Raw genomic sequence first — 13,543 nt, forward strand, 5'->3', positions numbered from 1 at the left:
TGGCAAAAATATTTGCTTTAAACAAACACTTCCTCCTCAACCCAATGCATCACTCTTGTCACTGAACTACTAAGATGACTGCCATTACCAAGCTGAAATGCTGCCTGAGCTAATCAGCTGTACCAGCTAATGGGCAACAGTCAGTTAAAACAGTAAGTTTAAGTGCCAGACTGCCTGGCTGAGAAAGAGAGCTGAATCCAGTGGGTGGATGAATTCAGTTATGATTAATTAAATTCTCCGGCTGATTAGCAGAGTTGGGTGGACTTTCTTGCCCCGGTCACTGCCTCGGGCTGGATCACTCTTAAGAAGATCCATTCTTCTCCTGTCCCTGTCCCCCCAATCCACCCCAAAGAGCTCCACTCACCGAACTGGCTTCCATGATGTCCCTCCAGAGGGGCGTGTCAGTGTCCCGTTCCGCCAGCTCCAGCAAGTTGTCCAGAACGACTTGGCCAATGAGGTCGTGGCGGGAGAAACGGTCAAAATCGTAGACGCTGAAGTGGAGTTTACGGGAGGGCAGTTCGGCAAAGGGGACGTTGAAGCTAAAAGTCTCGTTGAAAACAGGGTTCAGCGTCTTGCGATGCACCTTGGTTTGGAACTTCTTCTTCCGGTCAGGGAGCAGGTACATTTTTACATAGGGGTCGGAGAAGCCATTGGCGTCTTTGGCGGGAAGGTCCACGCCCCGGAGAATCCTCACCACCAGCTGCTCCGTGGTGTAGGCGTAGCGCAGGCCGAAACTCAGCCGCCCACAACTCTGGGCTTCCCCCTTTTTGGAGTCTGACTCGCCTGAGCGTTGCTTATACAATTCTGGTTTTATCTGCCCGATGCTGGTTACTTGTTCAACCTTCTCCTCCCCTCCGATATGGACGCTGGTGTCTGGGCTGCTCAGCTGCTGCTGGGTCACAGGACGTGGCAGTGTGTTATACCTGCAGAGAGCCAAAGGGTTGAACCAGGAGCTCCCAGGACTGCACGAGGAATCTGCTCTCTAGAGCAGAAATAGGGACCATTTTTAAGCTTCATTTTTTTAATTAGGATGCAAGATTTACTTACTTGGGTATCTTAAATAGCTTTAAAAACTACATCAAAATCGAGATTTGGCATTCTTTAGTAGACCCCCTGAAATCAATGGAAGTTATATTAGCTCTGACTAACTAAAGTGATTTCCATGTATCTATTCTATGTTTAAACCTGTAAAGTAAAGGTAAAGGTTCCCCTTGACAATTTTTGTCCAGTCGTGTTCGACTCTAGGGGGTGGTGCTCATCCCCGTTTCCAAGAGCCAGCGTTTTGTTGGAAGACAATCTTCCGTGGTCACATGGCCAGTGTGACTTAGACACGGAACGCTGTTACCTTCCCACTGAGGTGGTCCCTATTTATCTACTTGCATTTACATGCTTTCGAACCGCTAGGTTGGCGGGAGCTGGGACAAGCAACGGGCGCTCACTCCGTCGCGTGGATTCGATCTTACGACTGCTTGGTCTTCTGACCCTGCAGCACAGGCTTCTGCGGTTTAGCCCGCAGCGCCGCCACGTCCCTGTATCCAACTCATATTGATCAAAGAAAAATATTAATCAGGCACTCTCTCTACACACAAAAAAATACCTGTCAACCTGTGCATATGCACAGAGAGCCTAGTTATTCCAGGGCATCAACTTATGTCCAGGAGGCTTGTGTGTGTGTGTGCGCCTGTGTGTGTCTGTGAGAGAGACACAGTATCTACATACCTATACTGTACTGTATAATGCTATAGCTACATCTATTCTTACCTATCTAACTGTCTATTAAACTGTTTTATCTGTCTAGAGATATAAAAATACCAGCAAATACATGCAAAGGAAGGAGATGAAACACCACTGCAACCTGTAAATGTTTCACCTGAAAACAGAGTACATTTTCATCTTCAAAACTGGTGATTGTATCTCCTTTTCCTTTGATCAGTTTTCAAGTGTTTGCTGGTCCCCAAATTAATTACAATTCCCTCTTCATCATTAATGAACTGCCGTGATCCCTACTTATTTTGTGAGGTTAATTAATGGTAGTTTCTTGTTTCTATTTACTAGGTTTCTCATCTTTTCCCTTTGATTACTTTCTTAAAAATGAAATTTTCTATAAAACCAGTAATTATATTACACACTAGATTTAATGAAGTGATTAAAAATGCATCATTCATTGAATAAGACATTTCTTTGCCCAGATATGAAAAAGAAACCAGACATGTGTGAGCTGGGTAATACCCTGTGGAGACTGAAGAGCTAAGCAGTGGTCCCCAACCTTGGGCCTCCAGATGTTCTTGGACTTCAACTCCCAGACATCCTGGCCAGCAGAGGTGGTGGTGAAGGCTTCTGGGAGTTGTAGTCCAAGAACATCTGGAGGCCCAAGGTTGGGGACCACTGAAGGATGGCTGGTCTTCCAAGTGAACAGAACCTCTGAGTTCGTATCTGGTTCTTTTCTTTTCCCTTGTTCTGTCTGCCCAGCCTGCTCTAGGGCTCCATCCTTCCTTCACACCCGCCGTTCCATTCTCCTTTTATACAAAATCCCTTCATTTTCTTTTTAAACCAGACAAAATGAATTGTAAAAAGCAAGCAAACAAGGGGAAAAAAAGCTAACATATTCGGAAAGCAGAAGTCACCTTTTGGAGTGAACACACTTACTGCCAGCCCACTAAAATCACCTCGTCCTGCCCTTAAGGGTCTGGAAGAAACTGCAAGCCTTCCCAATAGCAGACCAGAGCACTGTGTGTGCATTTGCACTAGGTCTATCGGTTCTGTTTTTTTGTTTTTTTTTGTTTTTTTTGATGGCTCCATGATCATCAGCCTAAAAATTAAGCCTGTTCCTGGGCCTCCTAACATTTGCCACCTTCCCTGCCACAATGGTAAGATATACTGTAACTCTCATTTCTTTTTTAGATTTTAGAGCAGGTAATCTCCAGATTGCCACCCAGTGATGCAATTTCGTATCATTGTCCACACAGCAATCCTTTGAGTTATCCCTGTTTATTTCCATATTCCAGAAAGGGAGCCAAGGATGAAGCATAGCGATTTACAGGGAAACTGGCCAGGAAATTGGAGGGCTGCCCTTTGTCCACTTCCTCTCCTTCCAAGAAATCACACAAGCGTCCAGCTTCCGTCCATAGTTCCCCAGCTGCCTCCCAAGCCAACCCCTTTGCTCTCGACTCACCTGGGTGTGGGTGCTAAGCTTGCTACTTGCTGGTGGGAATGGGCATTTGGAATGGAGCCTTCCTTAGTTCCAGTCTGGCCTTCTACCGGGAGGTCAGGGGAGGTCTGGCTGACCTTGAGGTTGGCCTCTGGGTAGGAATCCATATCGAGGTAGGACCTCTCGGGCATCTCGGGGCCCAGCTCCACCCGCTCAGCCAGGAGATCCCCGAAAGGCGAGTGGTGGAGGTGCGCATGGAGGAACTGTTCTTTCCGTGGGGTTTGTGAGGCCCCTTTATCCCGCCAGGGGATCCAGCACAGCTTCCATGAGACAAAGAGGGAGACACCCAGCAACACGATGCCACAGAAGGTCACGATCACAGAGAGGAGGCTGACCAGGATCTCTAGAGGAGAGAAGTGGAAAGGTAGATACCACGATGGGAAGTCAATGACGGGGTGGCCTCCAGAGTTGCCTGGCATCCTTGATCGCCAGCTGTTGATGCTCACCTCTTGTTTTCCCCTTGCCTATTCCAGACAGAAGAGAGCCTGGAACCTGGCAGGGTTATCTCCAACTGCCAGGCTCCTGAAGATTCCGCAGATCAATAGAAAGGCAGCTCTTATGAATTATGATATATTTTTGCAGGATTCCTAAGTGCATCAGCCCAAGCCATCTGGCCGATAGAGAGCCATAATCCGAATTGTAGTTCAATAAATATTAGAAGGCTACAAGTTCCTTGGTCCTTCTGCCATCTACCTTTACTCTGCACAGAAGAGCCTGGAACTCTTCCAAGACCAGAGGTTGGAAAAGTTACTTTTTGGACTATGCTCCGAAAATTCCTTAGTGCCATCACAACCAGCTGATAATTTTAAAAAGCGCGGGCGCGCACGCGCACACACACACCCCTGATGCATAACAGCACCCTTCTATAAGTTTGAAATGGAAGCAACTTTCAGCTTTGGCAGAAAAATGAAGGCAGAAAAGTAACAAATTCTATTTGATGATGATTCCCAAGTATTTCCACACACAAAAAAAAACAACTGTTTCTGATTTTTTTTAGAAAGCTTTAATAGCTCTCTTTCACCACCATCCAAAATGAAACAAAATTGTAACTCAATGTTAGAAACAAACACAAAAAGAGTGCATATACTATTTAAAATTTAAAAGCATAGTTTTTCTGAGATATCCTAATTTCTAGTACCAACAATTTTTACTGAAATTAAACTAAAATTAAAGCAGATGAACAATTTTTTTGTCTTTTAAAAAAACTCATAATCTCATGGCTCCTTGGAATATCTGCAGTTGGAGAATCCCTATATAAGCAGGAATGGAGGGAATGGTGGCCCTTTAGGTGTTGTTGGACTCCACTTCCTATAAGCCTCAGCCTGCATGGCCAACACCCAGGAACAATGGAACTTGTAATCCACCTGGAAAGCCATGGGTTTTCTGTCCCATGCTATATTCTGTAAGTGAGCTGGCACATCCAGTACAGCCAAAATGGTACTATCTGTGCAAAACAGGGAGATATTCTAGGTTTATGTTAACCCTATACAGAGGTATATTTAAAAAAAAGTTCAAGAAAAATCATTCAGAGTATGGACAGACCAAACCAATTAAACAAGGACTTCAGACATTTAATAGCTACCGTGTTTCCCCGAAAATATGACAGGGTCTTATATTAATTTCTGCTCCAAAAATACATTAGGGCTTATTTTCAAGGGATGTTTTATTTTATAGTCATGTCATCTTCTGGTTGCTGCACACTGTGGCACAATGATGGAGGGCGGGGTTTCACTTAACTAGGGCTTATTTTTGGGGTAGAATTTATATTACGAGCATCCTGAAAAATCATACTAGGGCTTATTTTCAGGATAGGTCTTATTTTCAAGGAAACTGGGTATAGAATGCTGACTAGCTGTTAGCAGGGGTATCCACCGTGGAGAAAAGACATGGCTGGCTGGCTGGCTGGCACACAGAAGTACATTACACAATTTTGTTGTCGCATCTTTCTATCTGTCTCTTTATTTAAAATATTTATAGACCGCCTTATATCACAGGATCTCAGGGCAGGTGACACCTATATAAAACCATTTAAAAATATATGATCATTTTCCCTCCAACAGACATGATGAGCACTAGAAGTTGAGCCTTGTAAAATACAGTCAGAGCTGAAATTGCCAAGATCCTGCAGGAGACAGAGGTCTTTTTCTACGCATTTGATCGCGCAATGGAGGTACTGGACACAAGGCGCCCATTAAGCCTGAAGCGATCAGGTTTCCTTCTGTTGAGTTCCACCCACACCCACCCCTAATTTCATCCTGCACACTTCTCCTCTCTGAAGCTCCTCACCTGTGTTGAGGGGTCCCACATGGCCTGTCAATTCCTGACACTTCTCACGTTCCTGGGCAGCGCAGGTGTTGGCACAGAGCACATGAAGAAGCTCCATGGCCCTGCGGTGTCTATCTTCATCGTAATCGCCTGACATGATGCCTGAAGAGAGCAGGGAGAAGACAGGCTTTAAGCTTTGGGGAAAATGAGGTCTCAGTATCTATGGACCCTGCTTACATACATATTATGCTGGGGATCAGCACAGGATACTACCAGTTCCCCTTGCTTATTACAGCAAAATAATAGATAGGTGGCTGGCTGACAGCTCCTTAAGAAACATAGGAAGCTGCCTTAACTGAGACCATTGACCCGTCTAGCCCAGAATTATCATGTCTGATTGGTAGGATTATTCCCTAGAAATACTAGGGATTAAACCTGTTACTTTCTATACATAAAGCATAAGCTTTACCACAAAGCTATGGGCTCTGGTGTTCTTATATTGCATTCCTTCCCAACACTGGGAAGGTAGTACTCGGAAGTAACTAGCTAAAAGTAACTAGTTCCTTGTAAATGAATTCTATTTACTGTGACAAAGTGTTAAGTTAGCTACATTGTGACTGTAACTTAACGATAAATAAGTGTCCCCATTTTGCAGTATTTTAAAACTAACTTTAATAGTTAGGGGATGTGCAGTCTCATTAAATGGTGGGAGAAGGATACCATATGGTTCAAGTGTTCAGAGTTTGGTAACAATTTTTTCTAAAATGCTGTTCCTAGGATTCCACACACGTACCCTGTAACGTGACTAGTGCCAATGGGCAAATTAGAGTCCCAAAGGAAGCAGGAAGGTGGACAAGCTGACTAGAACATGTTAGGAACTCAGTCCTTTCCCTCAAGAATGAAGAATCTACATATGTGGGCCATGTATATACAGTACCTTCACTTTGTTTCATGCCAGCTTTATAATGTCCACCTGCTGCTAGAATAAGGATGCTGCCTGGTTTTAGCTGAGATAAAAGATACTTCAATAGGAAAAAGGTCCTCACCTTACGTTAAACATCCATAGCACTGAGATGCTGAGCTATCCTGTCTCATATCCATTTCCTCCAAGTCACTTTCTTCATTGCCTCTAATTTACCTCACAAGGTTGTTGTGAGCTCAGGGGAAGGGACAGAACCATGGATACCACTTGCAATGCCTTGGTGGCATATAAAAGAAATGAAATATAAATGAAATGGAATGAAGTTTATACTAATTGCATAGGAAACCTCTTCCAAGAGAGAATATTAAATTGCAGAGAATAACCTTCAAAGCCACTCCTCCCACCAAAACACCAGACATCATCAGCTCAGTTGGAGTCAGATGTTATATAAAAAAGGAAGCTGTGGGATGTGTGGGGCATCTACTCCAAAGAAATGCGTGAAGTAGGGCAGCACAGAAATAAAGCACTTCCCTCCAAGTAACCCTGACATAAGTGTTGAATGCTGTCAGACTATGTTTAGTTTATTCCAGACAGGAAATAACAAAACAGACAGGCAAGGACAGAGAGGAGACAAAGACAAGGCAGGCCCCTGGAACCAACATAACCCTGTTGCATAGGCAGATACGTTTATGGGGTGGCTGCATTTATTATAAAACAGGACTGATAGGAAGGGCTTGTAGCCCTTGGCCAATGCAAGACTGGAACACCCCACTGGAGAATGCAAAGGGGAGATCAAGAGTAGCACTAGATCTTACAAGGGAAACAAGGGTTTCCAATATTGGATTTCCAATGAAACATTAATATATGTGACAGGGGGCACTTGTGGAGGCAAATCAGTGGGCAGATGTTTTCAGGATTCTTCCATCCCTCCCAACCTCATCCACTGGTCAGAAACTGGAAATCAATGCAGCTTGGTGGTGAGGAGGGGGATATGGCTTGTGTGAATACAGGGAAACATTTACAGGCAGGAACTGGCAAGACTCGCTTACCTTCTCCATACAAATGCCCCCTGCTCAATTTCTGGGCTATATATTACATGATACTGTGGGCCTCTTCAGTCTAACAACCTCATATGATGAAGGAGAAGGGTCTCTGCCTACAAACCACACCCTTTTGACACCAACACATCCACATGTTTGACATCCATGTGAAAGGAACTTCTATGTGTACAGATGTTATGTAAACAGGACTTCCTCCTGGGGGCCAGAGTTCGTACTCCCATGAAGAGCTCTGTGTAAATATATCTGTAAATGTATAAGGTAGTGCGGGCAAAATCTGTGGTTCTGTAGATGTTATTGAACTACAACTCTCATCATTCCTCAGCCTGGCAGAGGCTGATGGGAACTGGAATTCAATCTGGTACACCTCAGGTTCCATGGAAGCCTTCTTTTTCACCAATAAAGGAACCAAAACATGGCCCAAACAGGGTATATTGCCGGCAGGTTTGCCAACATAGGATGGAAGGCTTGGCTAATGGAGACTGGCCCATTCTTCCCCCAAGTGTTTTGTCCCAAAAGCCTTCACGTCTAGATGCATTCTTAAAGCATCTGCAAAATAATTGTTTTATACACCTGTCACAGTAAAGTGTCTTCCTACAGCTCCTTGAAAGGCTAACAGACTTATCGTGATGAAGTGAGCTATAGTCTAGGAAAACTTGCTGTGCGATAAATCTTTTAGTCAGACTCTTTAAGGTGCTAAAACTGGTATGTGTGTTGAAGCGGAGGAAATTGATTTTTTCCCCCTTTGTAAAGAAGCTGGGGGCAGGTGCTAAGTTAGACTCAAAGGAAACTCCTCTGCCAGGGCTCTAGACTTTAGGCAACAAGATTTGCAAGATGGCCCTGACACACTTAGGTCTTCCTGGATGTGGCAGTTGCTAGGGGAAACCATAAAAGATTGACTGACCTCACTTCCTTTCCTCCCAACCACTTCTGTTTCATCTCATGATTGTAAAGGGAAGGTATTGATTGACTAGTGTCCCACAGCTCTCAAAGACACGCATGGGGATAAAGGAAGGCTGTTAATTGACTACAGGGCTAGGGAAAGGGTGGGGGGGGTGGGCTTACAGTTCCCAGAATCTCCCCGGCAGCATGCTGGGTTGAACATTATGGGAGCTGTACCCCCCATCTCCCCCACAAAATAAATACAGTGGTGCCTCGCTTGACGATGCTAATTCGTTCCAGCGAAATCGCTGTAGAGCGAAAACATTGTCAAACGAAATAAAAAAACCCATTGAAACGCACTGAAAACCATTCAATGTGTTCCAATGGGCTGAACACCTGCTCATCCAGCGAAGATCCTCCATATGGTGGCCATTTTCGGTGCCTGTAAAACGAGGAATCCGTCCTAGAAAACAGCGGGGGGCCATTTTCTTCAGCCGGCAGCCATTTCGAACCCAACAATCAGCTGTTTGCTGATCCTTGTAAAGCGAAGCAGGGAACCGATCATCGTTAAATGAAAAAACCCTATTTAAACCATCGCAAAAGTGATTGCAAAAACTTAACCATACAGCGATTTCCTCGTTAAGCAAGGCAATCATTAAGCGGGGCACCACTGTAAATAAATAAACTTCTCCTAGGTCTGCCCTATAAATCTAAGTCTTTGGGGCTTCTCAGATTGTTTCCCAACCACTGCATGCAGGCAGTTCTAATTTTAGAGATGGAACGGGCTTTTCAGCACTTTTGATCTCATAGTGCAGCTGGCGTCTATGTGCATTTATATGTTGGTTTAAAAGCCAAAGAGGAAGATGTTGACATGGATGGGAAGACCGAGGAAAGGCAGCATCATGTCACTTAGGGGCCAGAGTTAACAAGGGAAAGAATAAAAAGCAGCAGCAAAGAGATGTGATGATATTTTTGCATTATTATGTAGTGTTTCACAGTAGTAAGCTTCACTGGGCTGAACAAGACTAACAGGTTTCTGTCCCAAGGAGCTTACAATATAAAATGACATACAGTCATTTCAGTTACACATATTGGGTTACAATGCATAAGAGGAAAATATTACTAGTGTATTACTTATATCTTGATCATACATGTAGGCAGGCAAATTCCACCACCTTCTTCTCTGTCCCTAATATTAAAACGTGAATACTTTCATTGTAATTCCTAACCTTTAGTCATGAAAACTTGAAATTGCTATTTTTGGAAATGTGGGTCTTACCTGGTCAACCAACTGGTTCAGGGGATGGCCGTCAGGATGCTTATGTACTGCTGGATCCAGGATGCCAGCCAATCTGGGTCAACACCAGGCTGCAGGGTAGCAGGATGCCAGTAGCAAGTCCCTGGTGATCTGAGTCCGCACTTCAGCAGCAGCAAGCTGGAAGCAGGGTGCCCAATCTGCCATCCAGGGCACTGCTCGGTCCATGTGTTGCAAAGTGGGGTGGCAGGGTGCGGGCTGTAGCAACCTCTGCTGGATGCTCAAGGGAACAGTTAGCAGTGAGGAAACAGATTTGCTGAAGAGAGTCAGTCGTTCAGGATGGCTCAATGACGTCTGGGTGGAATGTTGTCAAATCCCCAACTAGCCTTTGAGAGTTTCTTCATAGTGGAAGGGCAAGCTGTTTTCTAAATCCTCCTTGAAATTGCTTTGCCAGTTCTATCGCTGCTGCTAACAACCTTCTTAATTACATGGACAGCTGCATAGATACACAGAGGCAAGTTATATATGAACTAATTATCGTACATTGTCTTCCATCACTCTCGTCCTCCCAGGCCCATCAGAGAGAGACACATGGCTCTATCATTCCTACCATGTAATTCTTGCCAACTCACGGGTGGCATCTCTTCCCACTTTGATCTTTAGAAGGGTTTGGCCCTCCATATGTTGTGGTACTGTACCATAAATCCCATCATCTCTACTTAGCACAGAAAATGGGGAGAGATTATGAGGGCAGAAGTGCAGTAACATTTGAAAGGCCAAGGATCTCCCACCCTTGTGCTACAAACAGAGAAGAGCGATGGAAACCAGGACATCGTAGGTTTCTTGGGAGGTAAGTAGAAGGTTTGTAAGAGGAGGAGAACAGAGGAAACTGGAACCACAGGACTCCTGAGTTCTCGGCTGGGAAACGCTAGATTTAAGCAGATGAGTGATGGGGATTGGATATGGGCTGATTCTTGAAAAAAGACATTGATGTGTATGATTGGTAAGGAAATAGTAGCACCACTGAAACCAGGAGTTAAGCCTGCTCAGCTATTGTTAGAGTACAAGTCATATAATCATGGTCCATGTTGGCTGGGGCAGAGAGGAATTGCAGTGGAAAAGGTCTGAAGGGCTGCAGGCTCTCTCTGAACACTTGGAGTCCCCAGGCAAGTGTATGATATAACGGGCTAGATAATGAAAAGAAAGGTGACGCTTAGCTGTGCAATGGAGTTGACCATGGTTCTGTGCTCTTCTGGTATGTTCAACAATGATATTCTCTCTCTCTCTCTCTCTCTCTCTCTCTCTCTCTCTCTGTGCGTGTGTGTGCGTGTACATGTGTGTGTGCACGCGCATGAGCGCATGCATGTGCATGAGTGTGTGTGAGAGTGAGTGGGTGAGAGAGAGATCCAGGTTCTGTTCCCCCATTGAGCCATGAAACTTGCCTAGGTAACCCTGGGCCTCTTTCAGCTTAACCTATCTCCTAAGATTGCCACGAGAGTAAAATGGGAAAGCTATGTAAACTGTCTTTAGCTCATCGAGACAAGGAGAAATAAACTGATGAACAACACCGACAAAAAATATATATATTTTCTCCTATTCTCCTTTGTCCTCGTTTTTCTATGAAGGAAGATAATGAGTCTAGGGTTAACCGCAGGTCTCTGCTCTTCTCTGGAATAATAGTCAACTACAGTACGAGGCAGGGGTGGGAGGCTGGAAGACACCCAGAGAAAGGAAAATAGAAGGAGAAGGTGAGATAGAGATCCTCAGCCCCCTCCCCTGAAATACTGCTGCAGCTTCTTCTGCTCGTTCTTACTGCATCTCTGTTGGAATCGCCAGTGTTCGCTCCTGCCCAGAATAACAAACAGCAAAGGCTGGGTGATGGCATGGGACACTTCTCCTTTCTCTTTAATCACAATCTTTCTCTCTTTTTCTGTCTTTCACCTATGCGCACATCCCTCCCTCCTCTCCTACCCTCTGCCTATCCTGCATGCCTAGAGGAAAACCATCCCCCCCAAAAAAGACTGGTTCTCTCTCTCTCCCCCCTGCAATAACACTACTTATTACTCTAGTTCTTATTACTACTTATCACCTCTGCAGATAGACATTCTAGTTCAAAAAGGCGCTAAATATCACAACACTTTGACATAGGGAAAGAGGGCTAGATCTGATAGGACTTTTGCACACATCCTCATGAAGTAGAGGTCACACATTTCATTCTTTCCCCTCTGTTTTTATTTTATTTTGCTTTGTTTTATGAATTGCGTTGAAAATTGAAATACTAGAAGCTATTCTGGCTTCATTAGTAATGTCTCCTTGACATCAGCTTTTCCACCCTCCATTGCCTCCCCATATTCATTTGCTGCTGCTTTTCCCAGCCAGACAGCTTCCCTTGGGCTGCATTTTCTCCCCAATAAACTAGAGATGAGCAAAATGAAGCCTTGGGGCTGCATGCAAACGCCCCCCCCGGCTGTTTCTGCAGCCATCCTGACCCTTTCCTCTTCTAGCAAAAAGGCAATGCACCACTTCTAGAAGCCCACACAAGCAGTGATTCATTTTTTAAATAGGTTGCAGCTTCTGTGCCCCATTCAATAATAATAATAATAATAATAATAATAATAATAATAATAATAATAATAATAATAATAATAATAATAATAATAATAATAATAATAATAATAATAATAACAACAACAACAACAACAACAACAATAATAATAACAATAATAATAACAACAACAATAATAATAATAAACAAACAAACAAACAAATAAACAAATAAATAAATAAATAAATAAATAAATCGAATTCTTTTTTTCAAAAGTGGAGGTGAATTTCCAGCTGCTTTGGTTTCTGCTTCTGATTCTTTCTTTTTCCAAGTTTATAACATTTTGATAGTCTGTACAGACCTCAGAGAATGCCAGGGCAGAACACGGGTCACCCGGCTCATTGGAGCTGCCCACACCTCGTATGAGCCCTAGCTCTTTAAAACAACAGCAAAGAGTCCAGCAGCAATTTCAGGGCTAACCCATTTATTATACAATAACAATCTTCTCTCCCACCCTATCCCCACAAATCACTTAACACACATCAAACGCTGCTGTGGCTCAATGGGTTGGCACACCTTGCTGCAATGCCAGGAATCGAGTGCATACTCCATTGTGTCTTCTAAAAGAGGGAGCAACTGAGATCATCCAGATCCCAGAACATCTGTGGCTGATAATGTTATGGGCCCTGCTACCCGTGTCACCTTGGGCAAACTGCACAGTCCCAGAGTGCCCTCAGAAGAAGGGACTGATAGGAAATCACTTCTATTTTATACCTAGAAAGCCCTGAAGAGTCACCATAAATAGCACATAGTTCAGGTCTGAACCCTAGCTGGTGAATTTTTACAACACACACGTTGCATCTTCCTTCACTGAATTGCCAGTCACCTTCGCCACCTTTTCACCCCATCTTTGCCACGCAAAGCCCTTCAAATCATCAGCTCCAGAAAGAACAGGCTCAACTATGAGGAGGAGAAACAGAAACACAGCCATGAGGCTGCTAGGAAATGGGTCTGCCTCATGTCTGAATCTTTCTCTACCATACAAAGTCCCAAAGCAGTACATTCTTCATTCTTGGTGTCAAAGGTGGGAGGATGGGGGCCCCTGAAATCTCTATTCCCTCAGGTAGTTAAAAGACTAAAGGGGCTGTAAAGGAGGAGGGTTGCCATGGGTCCTACTTTATTATATTTTCTGCTTTATCATTTTATTTATCCGTGTTTCCCTGAAAACAAGACAGAGCCTTACAGTATATTAATTTTTGCTCCAAAAAAACCACATTAGGGCTTATTTTCAGGGGATTTTTTTTTCATGCACAACAATCTACATTTATTCAAATTGTATAATCATGTCATCTTCTTCTGGTTGCTGCAGAATGGTGGAGGGCGGGGTTTCACTTAACTGGGGCTTATT

General features: G+C 44.0%; 1 protein-coding gene and 1 long non-coding RNA gene across 5 annotated transcripts in view; one reads left to right on the top strand and one right to left on the bottom strand.

Moving 5' to 3' along the window:
• SYT3 (synaptotagmin 3) overlaps positions 1-13,543 on the bottom strand; it is a 63,974-nt gene that overhangs the window by 30,681 nt on the left and 19,750 nt on the right. For 3 of the 4 annotated variants that reach the window (XM_020808237.3, XM_020808240.3, XM_073004431.2), the window contains exons 2-5: positions 9,615-10,086; positions 5,495-5,635; positions 3,173-3,551; positions 365-923 (exon numbers count right to left, since the gene is read on the bottom strand). In XM_020808237.3, coding sequence (XP_020663896.2) covers positions 365-923; positions 3,173-3,551; positions 5,495-5,630 — 1,074 coding nt within the window. In that variant the 5' untranslated portion in view covers positions 5,631-5,635; positions 9,615-10,086. Of the gene's footprint in view, positions 1-364; positions 924-3,172; positions 3,552-5,494; positions 5,636-6,519; positions 6,672-9,614; positions 10,087-13,543 lie in introns of all 4 variants that reach the window. The other variant, XM_078378013.1, reaches the window with a different exon arrangement.
• LOC144583676 (uncharacterized) lies at positions 3,447-4,251 on the top strand. Its single transcript, XR_013537602.1, has 2 exons — positions 3,447-3,572; positions 3,682-4,251. It is a non-coding gene; the product is annotated as an uncharacterized LOC144583676 (long non-coding RNA).

Source organism: Pogona vitticeps, chromosome 6 (assembly GCF_051106095.1).
Source record: "Pogona vitticeps strain Pit_001003342236 chromosome 6, PviZW2.1, whole genome shotgun sequence".
NCBI lineage: Eukaryota > Metazoa > Chordata > Lepidosauria > Squamata > Agamidae > Pogona > Pogona vitticeps.